The 18125-nt window shown below is 42.6% G+C and overlaps 1 protein-coding gene across 1 annotated transcript in view; it reads left to right on the forward strand.

Annotated features, from left to right (window-relative positions):
• Positions 1-2698, forward strand: part of LOC129044992 (uncharacterized) — a 45918-nt gene extending 43220 nt beyond the window's left edge. The window contains exon 5 of the mRNA XM_054503302.1: positions 1319-2698. Coding sequence (XP_054359277.1) covers positions 1319-1334 — 16 coding nt within the window. The 3' untranslated portion in view covers positions 1335-2698. The remainder of the gene's footprint in view (positions 1-1318) is intronic.
• The last annotated feature ends 15427 nt before the right edge of the window (positions 2699-18125 follow it).

Below are 18125 nucleotides of genomic sequence, written 5' to 3' on the forward strand. Positions count from 1 at the left end.
TCAGCCTCCGACAGATGCCTTGCCATCGAGGTCTCATGACTCAGTATCATCTGAGGGCATGACTTTCCTAGTCGTGCCTCACCCTCAGCACCCCCACATCCTCTGTGTATGGTGAGCACGTGGACAATGCCCTTTTGCGTGGTTCTGCTGGGGCCAAGCAACAGCTGGCAGGCTTGACCCTGAGGACTCTGGGGCCAGCACAGAGGTGGGGACAGTCACTTCTCATCTTTCTGAAGCTACGGCCCCAATTCTGATGAGCTGGCCAGAGCCAGAGCGGCAGCCTTGGACACCCATACGGAGGAAGCTGACACCAGCCTGTTCTCTCAGTGTCCCTCTTGTATTTAGGCTCTGCCCCTCGTGTACTTAGGGTGTTCCCACAGAGAGAGTGAATCATTCCTTTCAAAAGGAGCTACCACTTTATAAATATAACGCAGCATAAAGAGTCTCTCTGTGACATTCAAGGTGTTTTTTTTGTGTGTGGGAGGGTCCTCAATTTATCAAGATTGGGAGCAGGAACAGTGCTGAAAAACAAGGAATTCAGTGTAGATGGCTGTGTCCCCTTGCCCCTGGTTACAGACTGAACTGTGTCCTCCTGATTCATAAGTTAAAGCCCTAACACCAATGGGACTGTATTTGGAGACAGGATCTTTAAAGAGGTCATTAAGGGTAAATAGGTCCTAAGAGTGGGGCCCTAATTCTCACAGGACTGGAGTATTTAGAAGAGGAAGAGATTGCTCTGTCCCCTCTCTTCATCACTGTCTCTCTCCATCTTTGTGTCTCTCTTTCTGTCTCTCTCTGTTTCTCTCCCTGTCTCTATCTTCATCTCCATCTAGCTGTCTTTGTCTATTTTTGTCCCTGTCTCTCTCTTTCTCTGTCTCCATCTCTGTTTCTGTCTCTCTGTCTCTGCCTCCATCTTTGTCTCTGTCTCTCTCCATCTCTATCTCTGTTTCCATCTCTCTCTTTCTCTCTCTCTCTCTGCCATGTGAGCACACATTGAGGTTGTCATCTGCAAGCCAGGAAGAAACCATCACCAGAGAACACTTTGATTTGGTCTTCCAGCCTCTAGTGCTGTGAGAAAATAAACCTCTGTTGTTCAAGCCACCCAGCCTGTGGCATTTTATCATGGCAGCCTCCTGTTCCTACAACTCAAAATCAAGCAAATCATTGCAGCGTGTGGGGCGACCTTGGCGAGCTTATTAATTATTTAGTCTGTTTCCCAGGCAGCCACCTTTATGGTCATCCTCCAGACCCCACTGCCCTTGGCCCCGAAGCCATGCCCACAAATACTTCTCAATTCCTGTGTCTTATTTTTATTCAGATTCTGCTCTGTGTAGATGACAGCAGCCATCCTGAGACATCCATCTATGGAAGTGCATGACTTTGGTCAGTTGCAATATTGACAGTAATACTGTTCCCTACCAGGTGCACCACAGGCTGGTCCCATACCAAGCCCTTTGTGTGAATATCAGGTATTTTCACAGGGGATTTCTTTGTACCACCTAGAGAAAAGCCTCATTCAACAGACCTTCCACATTTGTATGCGAAGTCCTACCCCTCCTGGACTTTTGCTGTTCTTCAAAGCACACATACACCAGGATCATACGCTTGGGTGCCTAGGACTTCTCATTTTATCTTCTCATAAATGGGACTGAGAAGGCACCAGAAACTTGGGGACCAGCCAGCGGCATGCTGTGTTCTCAGTGAAGCTATTGAAAAACCTTAGTTACAGTTCTAGAAATAAATGTATTCATGAAAAATTAAGAAAATATAGTTTTCCCCTTTCTAGATTACCATCATTATAAAGAGACACACCAATTGTCTTATGATATAAAAGTCAGAATTGGAAGTATATAAAGTAAAAAATCCAATTGCTGCATTCTAGAAACTCTTATGCATATTTTTAAAAGATAATCAAACACAATCACCAGGAAAAACCTTTGATCTAAGATATGCCAATTTTTTTTGGTCTCCAAAGTATACTATTTTCCTCTGATTATGTTAAAGAAGATTGCCTTTAAAAACATTGAATGGAGATAATTTTGAGTCCTATTAACTTGTATTTCAAGCTTGCCTCAAGCACTAATGAGAAAAAAAAAGTCCTGTTTTTCTCACAAAGAGGAATACACAACTCCAGCCTCAAAAATACACTCAGTGTTTGCATTTTATTAAAGCACACTTTGGACATCTGTGCCACTGACCTACAGGTATACTGATCTAAAGACGTATTAGTATGCTGTATGAGATCAAGTTTGAGAATATTGCTTTATCAATCAAATGAAAGCATCTCTAACATTTAAATGCTTACCTGTGGCATGATGCCACCAATGACTACCGCCTCTTCACTCCAAGTATTTGCAGAACTGCTTACACAAGCCCCCCAGATTGCCTGCTGTTGTATATTTCAAGATATTCTTATTTATGGTCTTGTTATGCAGGTGTAACTGTGGGCTCAAACCAGTGACATTGTTTGGGACAGGAGGTGACAGAGCTAAGAGTCGGACATGGGGCACACCTGTGCTCAGATGAACTGATTATTATTCATGGGAATTTAAGCAATTATTTTCCAATTTTAAATCTGTTTCCCCATTTGTAAAAAATTATTCCATGTAAGTATTGTGAGCATTAAACAAAAGAATGTATGTTAAACATTTAGCTCAGAGCAAGGCACATAGCAAATGCTTAATAAATAATAGCCATTATTACCATTTGAGATTTTTCTGAAGACATGTGGAAAATATCTTACCAACTTAGAAACACAATTTAAATGCCTTAGCAGGCATTAAACACAATTTAAATGCCCTGAGAAGGAAGATTGACTCCAGGGAATGATCTCTTGTCCGTCAGGATAAAGCATTCTTAGGTATCCAGCATACCTAGTCAGTTATGCAGTATACCTGGTCAGGTATCTGTCATACCAAGTTAGGTGTCTACTGCACCTGGTCAGGTGTCCAGCATACCTAGTCAGGTGTGCGGTATACCTGGTTAGGTGTCCAGCATACCTGGTCCTGTTTCCTTTAGGAGACATTTCCATTTTTGAAGGAAATTTTCAGGCTGATATACATAGTTTCCTTTTAGGAGTGCTATACAATCTATTAATTCAATAGCAGTTATTTTCCTTTAATCTGTTTTCTTGTTCTTCAATTTATTTTACATTTCTAATAGTTGCATTTACACATTTTTGCTCATTTAAAAACAGAAACGCACACTTAGCACAGTTATTAATAGGCATATTGTCCACAGGAAAATTTATTCTCACTAAATACTGCTTTCCAATTTTTTGCTGGTATAGAGTCTCCTGAGGGTTTTGCTTGACACCTGAGTTTTCACTTTTTTCACCAAGATATCTAATGATAATTATATCAATATCTTGAATTCTATTAACTTAAAGGTGCAGTAAACTTATTGGAACTATCCTTAATAATTTATTGAGCACCTACTATATGCCAGGCACTGTACCAAATCTAGTTACACTAAAATAAAAACTTAAAACTAAAAAACCTCAAATTCCTGTCTGAAAGAAATATTCAATTAATGTTGACTAAAATAAAATACTTGAATTATCTGTGTTTTCACTTATTGCATTACCCTGGGAAGGGCAACTGCTTTGGGGGTATTCTTCTGTTGCTACTTCTCTTCAATGATATTTCCTTCTCCATCTGTTTTTTAAACATGAACCAAGAGGCTGTTTGAAGCCAGAATTTTGATCACATGCACAGGGAAACCAACTGGTAAGTAGTTCCTGGATGAGTTCTCAGAAGTACCCGGAGTCCCAGGCCACGCTCACGGCTGGGAATCCAAGATCAGGGTTGACTTCTGTTGCAGGGAGACCCAGCTACAGCAGATGTGCTGTCATTTAGAAGGGAACCAGCAGGTTCGCCACCCCACCAACTTCACGAAAGCTCATCTGAGCCTTGCAAAGGGGCAGGATCAGGAGGGCAAACTCAGCCCACAGTCCGGCAGTGAACCATGAAAATGCTGGAGACCATGGGTGTGCAGGCTGGCTCTTCAATTTGACTTCTATTAAAATAAAGATTTTAGAAAAATTAAACAGTTTAACTGAGCAAAAGAACGATTTGCAAACCAGGCAGCCCCTAGAACCTGAAGGGGTTCTAAGAGACTCTGCGGCTGCCCCATGGTTGCATAATATTTAGGGACAGAAAAAGGAAAGTGAGGGACAGAAAACAGAAGTGAGGCACAGAAACAGCTGGACTGGTCACAGCTTCACCTCTGCCTTCTTTGAACACAGATCGAGCAGTCAGCCGCCTGTGACTGGCCGAAGTTCTGATTGGTACAATCACAATTGTAGGTGACAGCCTGTTACACATCCTGTTAGATTACAGTTCACTGTGCATGGAGAAATCTTTTGGTGAACTTAAACTACATAAGGAGGCAGCTTTAGGCTGAACTTAATGCTTGACAGCAGAGAACAACTCACAGTGGTCCAAGAAGGCCACCAGAGGACACTCCTGAACACTCCACCAGCCAGGGCCTTTCCATCCGCACAGCTAAGAGCCTTCTGCTCAAGCTGAAGACCAAGGAAGCAGCTCCAAGTGAGCCTACTGCCTTGGCGTGACTTCCTGAGCATGCAAAGCTGACTGTGCATTGTCTTCCGTAGCACATCTGGTCCCTGGGTGTGCAGGCCACCGCAGCATGAACACTCATCAATCAGAGCAGACGCATGCTGGGGCAGAGCATAGCGGTCCCCAAATGGCCTGGGAGTTAGTCTTTTAATTTCTGAGTTTGAGGGTGGTGGGGGTCCATGGGGAGAAGTGTGCTTGTTTGGGCAAGTGGGGTTAGTATAGGGACCCTGGGGCAGTTGCTATTTACTAACCAGTAAGAAAGTCTTTTTTTTTTTTTTTTTCTGAGACAGAGTCTCGCTCTGTCACCCCGGTTGGAGTGCAGTGGCATGATCTTGGCTGACTGCAACCTCCGCCTTCCAGGTTCAAGCGATTCTCATGCCTCAGCCCCTGCCCCCCCGCCCCAGTAACTGGGACTACAGGTGTGTGCCACCACGCCCAGCTAATTTTTGTATTTTTAGTAGAGACAAGGTTTCACCATGTTGGCCAGGCTGGTCTCGAACTCCTGACCTCAAGTGATCTGCCCACCTCAGCTTCCCAAAGTCCTGGGATTACAGGCATGAACCACTGCACCTGGCCATGTCTTTCCACATTCTAGAAAGCAGGGAATGGGCTCCGTTGGAATGGTTGATGTTGCCTGGTCTGTCCAACTCCAGGCCCTGGCCTGCCAACTTTCCCAGCCTCCACTTCCCACGTAGCAACTTGAAGCAGCTTGTAGTTTCAGGCACACATCACACCATTCCACTCCTGCTCCTCTCTTTGGGCCTCCCGCCTTCTGTCCAGTTCACCCCCTTCCTCCTCATGTGCTCTTGGGGCCTCTGCTAAGACATACCCTTCTTCATGGGGTCTTTGCTCACTGGTCTGGGCTGGGCCATGCGGATGCTGCCTTCTTCACCCAAGTGCACATGCACTCTTCTGTTGCTGTTCCCAGGGTGTGACACAGTGGCTGGCCGAGCTCCACCTTCCTCCTAGATGGTCTCTATCCTCTGAGATTCTATATATATGCAGGGGTCTTATTCTCTAGACCCCAAATGAGTACATTTGTCTGAAATATTGGCATTATTCCAAAACATGGAGGCCAGTCTAGAGTCGGGAGTTACTGTTGTGTAGCAGACCTCTAAATATCCTTTATGCTCCTCACGACTTTGAAGTCATAGTAGTTACCGGACCCAGCACTAAATCTTTTTATTTTAATGCTCAGAGAAGCATGTAGACTATTCCTAAATAAGTTTTTAAAAATATTCTGTATACTTTGTATATTTTTAAAATATTTGACAACTGGTTTTTAATAACAGTAATAGTTTATTAGATATTTTCCTTATTTATTTTCATATTTATTTTATCTAATTTAGGTGTTTTATCTTCTTAGGTATTTTAATAGTTTAAAAATATTCTGAGAAAGGGTCTTTAGGCTTCACATGGCTATCAAAGAGACCCAACGCGTCAAAAGATTAAGAATGTTTTTAGAGGATTTGAGGAAAGATAAAAGATAACTGTGAAGGCTGTCATCAAAAGTGTAAGGTGAAGGCTCCAATTTGAGTAGAACCAGTGCTCTATGCGTGGTACACAGTGGTGCTCAAGCAAAGTTTATTGAATGATGAGTGACTGCATGGATGCTGGTTGGGCTCCTTTCGGGCTCCTAATGCCTGAGCCCTTTAGCTGCTCCTACAAAGTGCACTAGTGGGTCACTATCTCTAAGGCCTTTACTTCCAAGCACAGCCACTGTCTGAAGACAGTGCTGCCTGCATCACTTGTGTTTTGCTCATCTCCTGGGCAGAGATATCTCATGTCTCCTGCAAGTCTTTGTTGAGGACTTGTCTGAACAAAGTCTTTTTTCTTTTCCAGGATGTTTGTGCAGCAAACAGCCTTAGAAGGTGGAGACTGTGTGTCCCTGGGAGCAAACGGCAGCCATGCCTCCTGCCAGTGTAAAAGATCTAGGTTCTCTAAGCTCAGGGTCGCTGCTTCTCTCCTGTAGAACAACCCACTGCACATCCACATCATCTGGGTCTTTTCCATCACCATGTGGGGCTTGACAAACTGGCATCACAAAAGTCAGATACTCTGACTATGGCAGCTTCTGTGTGTAATAACATTGTTGTCCTCTGACACAGGTGTCTCATGTCTTCTGCCAGCTTTTGTGAAACTGGCAGGCTCAGGAGTTAGCTTGCAGGAGAGTAAAATCTCAGACCCTTTGCAGGTCTTGACAGCTCACAGGGGAAACCTAGATCTGGGTCCATGTTGGGTGCCCCTTTCTCCAGAGCTGTAGTTGTCATTCTAGAAAGTCCAGAAGGCACCAGAACAGTGACACTGCTGTGCCCTCTAGTGCCCACTGCAGGTTATGTATCAAGGGGAGAACTTGTAGGAACTCAGCTCTCAAGCTGTCTAAGAAGAAAGCTAACCATGCAGTCTCCTTTTAGCTTTGTCCCATAACAGAGTGTTGTAGGTACTCTGTGTTACCTACCATTAGCCATTATTTTCCCCTAAGCTTTGGGTGAAATTTATAGCTGCTCTCCTGAGAAGCTGTATTATAGCAGTCACTAGATGTGTGCTTTTTTTCTTCCTTTTTCCCTGGCAGGATCCATCCATGCTAGGTGCCAGGAATAATTCCAAGCCCTGAGATGTACCCACAGACCCAGTTCCTGCACTGTAGGGCTGGGTCTGAGTCTGCACTTAGCCAGAGACTCTGCGAAGCCCAAGATGAAAGAAAGATGATTTCTGTGAAGTTCTCATCCAGTGCTGTGTCTCAGCACTGATAGAAACGAGTCAGTTTTGCATGCCACACGTTTCCATCCTTATTTAGATGTGGGGCTGCGACCTCCACAGATAGATAGGATTTGGGAGGAAAGGGTCTAGGCAAACCAAATACAAAGGTGGCCCAGAGCAGCACAAGAAGAGCCCAAGTGCTGTCACCATGCAGATCTTTGTGGTATTCATGGCCTCGTGTGTTTTAGGTAAATCTGACTCTGATGGGTGGGAGAGGGTCAGGCTCCCCTCTATGTGGCTGCACACTCCTCCACTGTTGGGGCCCTACCTATTCTATTTTTAGAGACAGGGTCTCACTCTGTCTCCCAGACTGGAGTGCAGTAGCATGATCATAGCTCATTGTAGCCTCCAATTACTGGGCTCAAGCAATCCTCCTGCTTTAGCCTCCTGAGTAGCTGGAACTACAGGTATACACCACTACACCTGGCTTTTTTTTTTTTTTTTAAGAGACAAGGTCTCACTATGTTGTCTAGGTTGGCCCTGAATTTCTGGTCTCAAGCAATCCTCCTACATGATCCACTGCACTTGGCCACATCTAGTGAATTTTTTATTTTAGGTAATTTATGTTTTAGATCTATAATTTCCATGTGTTTTTTTCTGTAATTTATATTTCTATGCTGGGACTTCCCATTCATTTTCTCCTTCATTATGAACATATGTCATATATGACATTATGAGTATATGTTCTCGAACACAGTTTTTTGGGGTTTTTTTGTTTTTGTTTTTGTTTTTTTGAGACAGAGTCTCACTCTGTCGCCCAGGCTGGAGCGCCGTGGTACAATCTTGGTTCACTGCAACCTCCGCCTCCCAGATTCAAGCAATTCTCCTGCCTCAGCCTCCTGAGTAGCTGGGATTACAGGTGTGTGCCACCACTGCCCGGCTAATTTTTGTATTTTTAATAGAGACACGGTTTCACCATGTTGGTCAGGCTGGTCTCAAACTCCTGACCTTGTGATCCACCTGCCTCAGCCCCTCAAAGTGCTGGGATTACAGGCATGAGCCACCGCACCCAGCCGAGCACAGTTTTAAAAGCCACATTAGGCTGGGCGCAGTGGCTCACACCTATAATCCCAGCACTTTGGGAGGCCAAAAGGCAGGCAGGTCACCTGAAGTTGGAAGTTTGAGACCAGCCTGACCAACACAGAGAAAACCCATCTCTACTAAAAATACAAAATTAGCCTGGTGTTGTGGCGCATGTCTGTAATCCCAGCTACTCGGAAGGCTGAGGCAGGAGAATCGCTTGAACCCAGGAGACAGAGGTTGCGGTGAGCTGAGATTGTGCCATTGCACTCCAGCCTGGGGAAAAAGAGTGAAACTCCATCCAAAAAAAAAAAAGCCACTTTAAAAAACAACAACAGCAAAAACACTTTTCTGACCAGGTGCAGTGGCTCACATCTGTAATCCCAGCACTTTGGGAGGCCAAGGCGGGTGGATCACCTGAGGTCAGGAGTTTGAGACCAGCCTGGCCAACATGGTGAAACCCTGTCTCTATTAAAAATAAAAAATAAAAAATAAAAAATCAGCCAGGTGTGGTGGCACACACCTGTAATCTCAGCTCGGGAGGCCAAGGCAGGAGAATCACTTGAACCCAGGAGGCGGAAGTTGCAGTGAGGCGAGATCATGCCATTGCACTCCAGCCCAGGCAACAAGAGTGAAACTCTGACTCAGAAAACAAACAAACAAAAAAAATAACTTTTCCATGAATATCTTGCTCATCTCAGAACTTGTCTCCATTGATTGTCTTTTCTTCTGATGTGGTTCATGTGTTTCTGTTTCTTCATATGCAAAATGATTCTGGACGTTGTGTATGATAGATGGTAGAGACTCTGGGTTCTATTTTGTTCCTCTAAATGTTACTGATAGTTTCTCTTCCAGTAGTTAGTTTATTGTCTGGATTCAAACTCCAAACTCTTTCTACTAGGTCGTGGAAAGCAGCTGAAATCTCTTCAGCCTAAGATGGCTTGGTTGGAATTTGCAGTTCAGGTGTCAGCTAGATATACTAGCTGATTTTATGTACAGAATTTTGAACTCCACCCTCTGTGAATCTTTTTCTTGGATTTCCTCCTTCACTTTCTAGTTGCCGTGGTATCCTTGAAACAATTTTGAACTTTCAGGAAAGTAGTAAGTACAGCACAAAAAAACTCAAGAATATACTTCACCAAATTTAAGTTTCACCAATCGTTCTAATAAAGCCCTTTATAGGAAAATAATCCATCCAGGGTTGTGTGGCTTACCCGGTTGTCGATTTGGAGCAGTTCCTCCAGATCAGACAACCAGAGCAGTTCCTCAATTTGGAGAAGTTCCTCAGTTTCCTGCACTTTGATTACCTTGATGTTTTTGAGAATAACTCAGTCACTTTGTGGAATATACTTCAGTTTTCCTCTGCCTGATGTTTTCTCAGAAGTAGACCCAGAGTATCCTGTGGCTGAATTGTCACTGAAATGATGCCAAGTTGCCACTGCGTCCTCTCAGGAGGCACCATGATGCTGATTTAATCAATTACTGATGGTATTAACTTTGATCACTTGATCAAAACGGTGTTTGCTATGTTTTCCACTCCGTTTTTTCACCCTTGAATTACTAAGAATGTTGTAGAGTGATACTCTGAGACTATATCAAATACCATTCTTCATTCCACTTTCTTCCACTAATTTTGGTATCCACTCGTGTTTCTTGCCTGAAGTAATCATTACTGTGATGACAACCAAATGGTAATTTATTAGTACCATTATTCCTTCTGCATTTATCAGGTAGGAAGAGCATTCTCTTCTCTTCATTCATTTGTATTAGTGTAGAGTTATGGATTTCTATTTTACTCAATGTTCTACAGTCCATTACTACCATTATTCTTACACTGTCCCAGATTCTGCCAATACGGGTTCCTTTAGGTTTCCTTAAACTGTGTACTTTCGACAATCTCATCATGCTGTGAGCACTTCTTTACTTCCTCACACAAAAAATATTTCAGGCTAATCTTGTAATTTCCTTGTCCCAGTCCTGCAATCAGCTATTTCTTCAAGGACACCAGGTTATTTTAGTAAAGAATGGCATCTGGGAACCAAAATGTAGAAACCAGCTATGCTTATTACTAATAGTTTATTAGTGCTACCTTGCCCCCTCAATGAACAGAGCTGGGATGTGTGCATAAAAGCACCCACATTTGCACTTTTACATATTTCTTATTTTAATGAAAATCATATACTCATAATAACTCCTATTCCAATCCAATGCCACAGTACTTATTCTATTTTCTCCCCTATATATTTAAACTAAATTCTCATTCTGCTCAAAGAAGCAGGAGTTGCCTCTATTGCCTCATGCAAGAAAAATATTTCACAAATAATTAGCACAAAGTACAAATATATACACATATTATTATTATCTTTTGAGATATTTCTACTAGATTCATTCTTACTTGATATTTTTGTTTCCCTGTTTTTAATGTTTTTGATGTAGCTTAACTGTGAAATCTCAGACAGTTCTGGGTGTAAAAGCTATCCTTCCCACAGAATATGCATTGTCCTTACTTATCCCAATGCAGAAACACATCTGACATCTTATTCTTTATCTCTCAGTTCAGAGCGAAAGGGCTCTGAATGAGCTACAGAGAGAATGCTCTGCTGTCTGTGCTAAACGAAACCACTAGGCAAGGAAGGATCAGATGGACTCCCTTGGACCTCTCTTGGAAGCCACTTACGCAGGTTTCTCACAGCCAACAAGGTTAACATGCAGCCCTGATCCTCAACTCCAACTCTCAAAGTTGGCTCTCAGAGCAGATTTGAGAAGCAGTAAAACATTCCTTTGGTTGCTAGACCCATGTAAAAAAGTATAATAAATTTAAAAAGAAAAGCAGTAAAGTGGCCTTTGGGGGCAGTCTAAGCCATCTGAGAGTTTTCTGAGGGTCTCGTTTGTGCTGTGGTTCTTGGTTTGTTGACTCTTCTGAGAGTATGATGGAAGCTACCAACACACTCCCCAGAAATATGCAGTTCACATATGAACAAGTTCATGAAACTATACATTGGGTGCTAGGTCAGGAAGTATGCTAAGTTACATCTGCTTATGAAACCCCTTAATGTGTTCCAGATGGGAGAAGGTGCGAAGGCAGGAGCAGGGGATGTGTTCCAGAGCTGTGAAGAATGAGGAGAGAAATTATCACCCAGCCACTCACCCTGTCAAAAGCCCTTAATCCATTCATCTCTGTTAGTCACACAGACAACTATGGTCAGATAGATGGCTTAGTGAAAGCTGTCAGCTAACCAACAAGACAGAGCCTTTTTAGTAAAGATTAGTAGGCAGGTAGGCAGTGGTTAGAATGTTGCTCTGTCAGACAAGCAAATACCAAGTTGAGGTTAGAGCCCAAAGTCTCAATATTGTCTCCACATTCAGAGTGGGAAAATCTGCTCTGAATAGAATCACACTTAACCCCAAATCGTGGCATCCTGAAGACATTTTTAAGCAGACAGAAAGAAAACCTGGAGATGCATCGGTGTCCAGATGAGGCTTCCATTTGCTGGAAATGAAGACAGACCTGCTGTGGAAGAACCACTAGGCAGGGAGGAGGCAAAATCAGGGCTCAGGGAGCTGACCTCAAGGCAGTTGGTAATGTTGAGGTGGTTCTGAGGAGTGGAGCTGTCCAGAAGAGGGAAAAGCAGGTGCAATCTGAGTCCCAATCCCTGGATTCTGGCCTGATCTTGGAAAGCAAGGAAAAGTTTTTACACCTCAGGGTAATGCAAATCCAATCAGAACTCAAAATTTTTTATGGGGTGAGGGAAACTAACAAATGGAGTAAATAAAACCTTTAACAAAACTATATGGAGGAATAACTTCAAGAAATAGAAAATGCTGGGTTTTTTGTTTTGTTTTGTTTTTGAAAGAGGGTCTTGCTCTGTTGCCCAGGCTGGAGGGCAGTGGTGCAACGCACAGCTCACTGTAGTCTCGACTTCCCAGAGCTCAGGCAATCCTCCCACCTCAGCCTACTGAGTAGCCAGGTTTACAGGCACATGCCACCAGGCCCAGATAATTTTTTGTAGAGACAGGCTTTCACTATGCTGCCCAGGCTGGTCTCAAACTCCTGGGTTCAATCTTTCCGCCCACCTTGGCCTCCCAAAGTGCTGGGATTATAGGCATGAGCCACTGTGCCTGGCCTAAAGTGCTATTCTTTATTAAAAATATTATAGGCTGGGTGCAGTGGCTCATGCTTGTAATCCCAGCACTTTGGGAGACTGAGGCAGGTGGATCACAAGGTCAGCAGCTCGAGACCAGCCTGGTCAACATGGTGAAACCCCGTTTCTACTAAAAGTACAAAAATTAGCCTGGCGTGGTGGTGCATGCCTGTAATCCCAGCTACTCAGGGGGCTGAGGCAGGAGAATTGCTTGAACCCAAGAGGCAGAGGTTGCAGTGAGCTGAGATCATGCCATTGCAGTCCAGCTCTGGATGACAGAGCAAGACTCTGTCTTGGGGGAAAAAAAAGTATTATAAAGACATACTAAAACATTACCTTTTGTATGAGCACAAACAAAGAAATCAGTGAAACAAATGTCAGAAACATAAAATGTCAGGATATTAGTATTTGTTGGCTTAATAATGAAACCACAAGAACAAGATGGCATGATGGTGCAGGCCTTTAGGGTATCTAGAAGAAAAGAGTCATTGCTTCCTGGATTGTGCATCATCCCAACTCCATCTGCCTTTCAAATGTCCACATGGTAACTTTTTCATGTAGACACATTTTCTCAACAGGGTTACTGGCAGTTCCAAGGTCACCAATAGACAGAATGTGATGATCTCCTACTACAAAAACCCACGGACTCTTATTGGCCCATCTTGGATTAAATGCCCTTCCCTGGAATAAATGTTGAGCCAGAAGGATGTGAAATCTCTGGAATATCTGCCACCCCTTAGGTCATGAAGGCAGGTTGGTAACTATAAGAACAGAGGGATGGGGTGCTGAGAAATGACCATTTAGCATGAAGATAGTATTTCAAATTAGTGGGAAAGGTGTGAACTGATCACATGGTGTAGAGAAAACTGGCTATTCATTTGGGAAAACAAAGTTAAATCCTTACCTCATAGCAACAACACAGGGACAGATCAATGAACAATTAAACTTAGTAAACATATTTTAAATATAAGATATACATGAGATAATGGTAATTTCCAAGTGAGTTTCTTGTGCTGATGCAATGAAAGTGCAATGAAGCAGAGCTTCGTTGTTTCTTACAATGGAATAGTGAATAACTTTACTTCAAAGAATCAGGCTCGCCACATGAAGATTTCTAGGGCTGAAACACAGCTACCCATGAATCAATTTTTCCTAAGAGCATATTCTCCCCAGAGACTGCTGTTAATATTTCTGAATTAATAATTCTTCAAAAAGGTTGCCTGAGTTGGTTAAACCACCTTCAGCTCTAAGAAATAGAAAATCCCAACTAAACCAGTATAATGAGACCAAAAAAACCTATTATCTCATATAAAGCTTCAGAGTTGGTTAATTTACCTGCTAGAGACCATCAATCCAACTGCTTCCCAGTTTTGTGTTCTGCTATTGTCAGATCTTACCTCAAGACCAAAAGATAGAATCACACGTCCAGACATAAGAACATCTATCAAAATCAAAGGGCTGTCTTATGAAATCTGTTAATCATTATGAAATTGTACTGTCTCAAATCTCATTCAGCATTCTCAGTATTTCACTGGCCAGGAAACATTTTTCAAAATTAGGGTGAACTAATAATTCTAGGTAGACAATGAAACAAAATCAAGGTTCTCCTGGCATGGAATAAGTGGGGGATAACTGTTGAGTAGCAAATCAAAAACCTGCAAAAGCTCCTACAAATCTGTTGCAAGGAATAATGCTCCTCATAATAGTGCTAACACTTGGAATGTTCTACACATTGGTCAAGTACTTTACTAGCTTAACTAATCCTTACTAGAGCCCCATGAGGGAGGTAACATTAGTATCATCATTTAGCAGAAGAGGAAACTAAAGAACCTATGTTCAAGGATTTGCCCCAGATCACACACCTAATATGTAACAGACCCGGGATTTAAGCCCAGGAAGTCTAGTTCCAAGGTCTATGTTCTTAACCACTGTATCAGGGGTAAGCAAACTTTGGACCAGAGGCCAAATCTGGCTGAGAATCTGTTTTTCAATGAACCATGAGCTAAGATTGGGGGATGGGGGGTTAAGAAAAATGACAGAAATAAGTATGTGGCCTGGAAGGTTGAAGTATTTATAGCATTTTATAAAAATTTTTGGCCAACTCCTGTACTATACCAGGTTGCCAGTACTAGGAAGTAATGGCAAATAACAACAAACGTGTGCTACATACAAATAGTTCCTGGGTTACATACAAGTGAAGCTTGGTACACTCGAGGCTTCCCATGTAGACATTTCAAGATATTGAAATACGGGTGGTTTTCTTACTAAGCATTTTATGGGATAGTGCAGTGAGCATTACTATTCTCAGCTATTTCCTTAAACTAATTTAGGCTGTGCTAAATGTAAAAATTATGTACTTGATCACTGCATTTTTCATGTAAATGTTTTTTTAAAAAAATGTGTGGCTGACAAAAACACTGTTTGGCTTCTTTATTGAAAAGGCAGCTCAACAACAATGGTCATTTCCATTAATATATGCCAGGAAATGGTAGAGAAAAATGCTTATAGTAGGATACTTTTCACGGACCTATTGGATTGAACAAAGGGGAGTGAATGCAGGAATAAAAGACAAGAGACAAAAGAAGAGTATATTTGGAAGAAGGGGTCAGGGGCACCACGCCTCTACTGGACTAGGGCCCTGAGCTTTACACAGCTCTCCATATTTATTAGGCCAAAGGGATAGTGAAAAAGAGGGGATGATTGTCAGGTAATTTTCAGTCAGCCATTTGGTTCACAGCAGGCTTGTGAGACTGCATCCTTTGAACAATAGGTACTAATTTTCTCAGTAGATAACTTCAAGGAGTCTGGCACCAGGGACTGATGTCCCTAAACAAACCTTTTGCTGGCAGGGCAGTGTGAGTTTGCCCACATCCTGCATTCATGAGAAACAGTTTGCTGTTTGATCATATAGCCTTCAGCAGAATGCTGAGTTGGTCACGTCCCACAGGCCTTTGGCTACTGTAATATTTAAAATGTATCAAATATTATTTCACATAAAAGACTGTATTAATATAAAAAAGAACACAGTGATTTACAATAATTAAGTCATAATGGTTATTAAAGTAAGGATTTTAATGTTTGCATTTGATTCTGTTGCGTTCCAATGAAAAAAAGTAGAAGACAGAAAAGATATGTTGTTGCAGGAAGTCAGGGACCCCGCACAGAGGGACCGGCTGAAGACATGGTAGAAGAACATAAATTGTGAAGATATCATGGACATTTATTAGTTCCCCAAATTAATACTTTTATAATTTCTTACACCTGTCTTTACTGCAATCTCTGAACATAAATTGTGAAGATTTCATGGACATTTATCACTTCCCCAATCAATATTCTTGTGATTTCCTATGCCTGTCTTTACTTTAATCTCTTAATCCTGTCATCCTCATAAACTGAGGATGTATGTCACCCACCTCAGGACCCTGTGATGATTGTGTTAACTGCACAAATTGTTTAAACAATATGAAATCTGAGCACCTTGAAAACAGAACAGGATAACAGTGATGTTCAGGGAACAAGGGAGATAACCAATAGGTCTGGGTCCCTGAGAGCTGGGCGGAACAGAGCCGTATTTCTCTTCTTTCAGAAGCAAATAGGAGAAATATCACTGAATTCTTTTTCTTAGCAAGGAACAGCCCTGAGAAAGAGAATGCATTCCTAGGGGGAGGTCTCTAAAATGGCCGCTCTGGGAATGTCTGTCTTTCATGGTTGCAGATAAGGGATGAAATAAGCCGCAGTCTCCCGTAGCGCTCCCAGGCCTATTAGGATGAGCAAATTCCCGCCTAATAAATTTTGGTCAGACCAGTTGTCTGCTCTCAAACCCTGTCTCCTGATAAGATGTTATCAATGACAATGTGTGCCCAAAACTTCACTAGCAATTTTAATTTTGCCCCAGTCCTGTGATCTCGCCCTGCCTCCATTTGCCTTGTAATATTTTATTACCTTGTGAAGCACATGATCTCTGTGACCCAGACCCTATTCGTACACTCCCATCCCTTTTGAAAATCACTAATAAAAACATGCTAGTTTTGGGGCATCACGGAAGCTGCCGACATGTGACTCTCCCCTGGACACCCAGCTTTAAAATGTCTCTCTTTTGTACTCTTTCCCTTTATTTCTCAGACAAGCCAACACCAGGAAAATAGAAAAGGACTCATTTTGAATTATCAGGGGCAGGTTCCCCTGATAATATGTAGGAACTAATTATTTGCCATGTTGACTGTTGAGATCATCAGAAAAAGTTAATATAGGATGTTTACTATATTCTTTATTTTATGTCATATTTTGTGGGAGAAAGGAAAACATTAAAAATACCCAGTTAATTTTCTAATTCATGCATAAGACATGCAGATAAAATATATTATATGCATGAATCCACACTAGTTTATGTGGATATTAAAACACCTAAGACACTTTTTGAGCTTTTTTTTTTTTTTGAGAGAATCCTGCTCTGTTGCCCAGGCTGGAATGCAGTGATGCAATCTTGGCTTACTGCAACCTCTGCCTCCCAGTTTCAAGATTCTCCTGCCTCAGCCTCCCGAGTAGCTGGGACTACAGGCCACCATGCCCAGCTAATTTTTATATTTTTAGTAGAGATGGGGTTTCTCCATGTTGGCCAGGCTGGTCTCAAACGCTTGACCTCAGGTGATCCGCCCACCTCGCCTCCCAAAGTGCTGGGATTATAGGTGTGAGCCACTGAGCCTGGTCAAGTTTGAGCTCTAATGATATAAATTCCTTGAGCTGTTTAGGGAATGGAATTACGTGGCAATTTGGAGATTATTCCTTTAAACAAATGGTCTCCAAAGTATTTGATGACTCACCCAGCCAGGAAAAAAGTTTCATCATCCACATATTTTGTAGCAATAGATAGGTATGTATGAATATAGATATATTTCCAGGTGGTCCACACTTTGCATGATTCTGATATGCAGGAATTTCAGTTATGACAATTCAGTTAAGTAACACTAGTGTCCTAACAACAAAGGTCAGATTTCATTTAGCATGGTATATTATCTGTAACTGCATAAAATACAAACTTCACTCCTAGCTCTTAAGTCCACGAATTACCATATTAATAATCGATGCACATGGGAAGGGAGCCAAGATGGCCGAATAGGAACAGCTTCGGTCTACAGCTCCCAGCATGAGTGATTTCTGCATTTCCATCTGAGGTACCGGGTTCATTTCACTAGGGAGTGCCAGACAGTGGGTGCAGGACAGTGGGTGCAGCGCACTGTGCACGAGCCAAAACAGGGCGAGGCATTGCCTCACTCGAGAAGTGCAAGGGGTCAGGGAGTTCCCTTTCCTAGTCAAAGAAAGGGGTGACAGATGGCACCTGGAAAATTGAGTCACTCCCACCCTAATACTGTGCTTTTCCAATGGGCTTAAAAAATGGCACACCAGGAGATTATATCAAGCACCTGGCTCGGAGGGTCCTATGCCCATGGAGTCTCGCTGATTGCTAGCACAGCAGTCTGAGATCGAACTACAAGGTGGCAGCAAGGCTGAGGGAGGGGCCCCTGCCATTGCCCAGGCTTGATTAGGTAAACAAAGCAGCCAGAAAGCTCGAACTGGGTGGAGCCCACCACAGCTCAAGGAGGCCTGCCGCCTCTGTAGGCTCCAC

This window comes from Pongo pygmaeus, chromosome 8 (genome assembly GCF_028885625.2).
Source record: "Pongo pygmaeus isolate AG05252 chromosome 8, NHGRI_mPonPyg2-v2.0_pri, whole genome shotgun sequence".
NCBI lineage: Eukaryota > Metazoa > Chordata > Mammalia > Primates > Hominidae > Pongo > Pongo pygmaeus.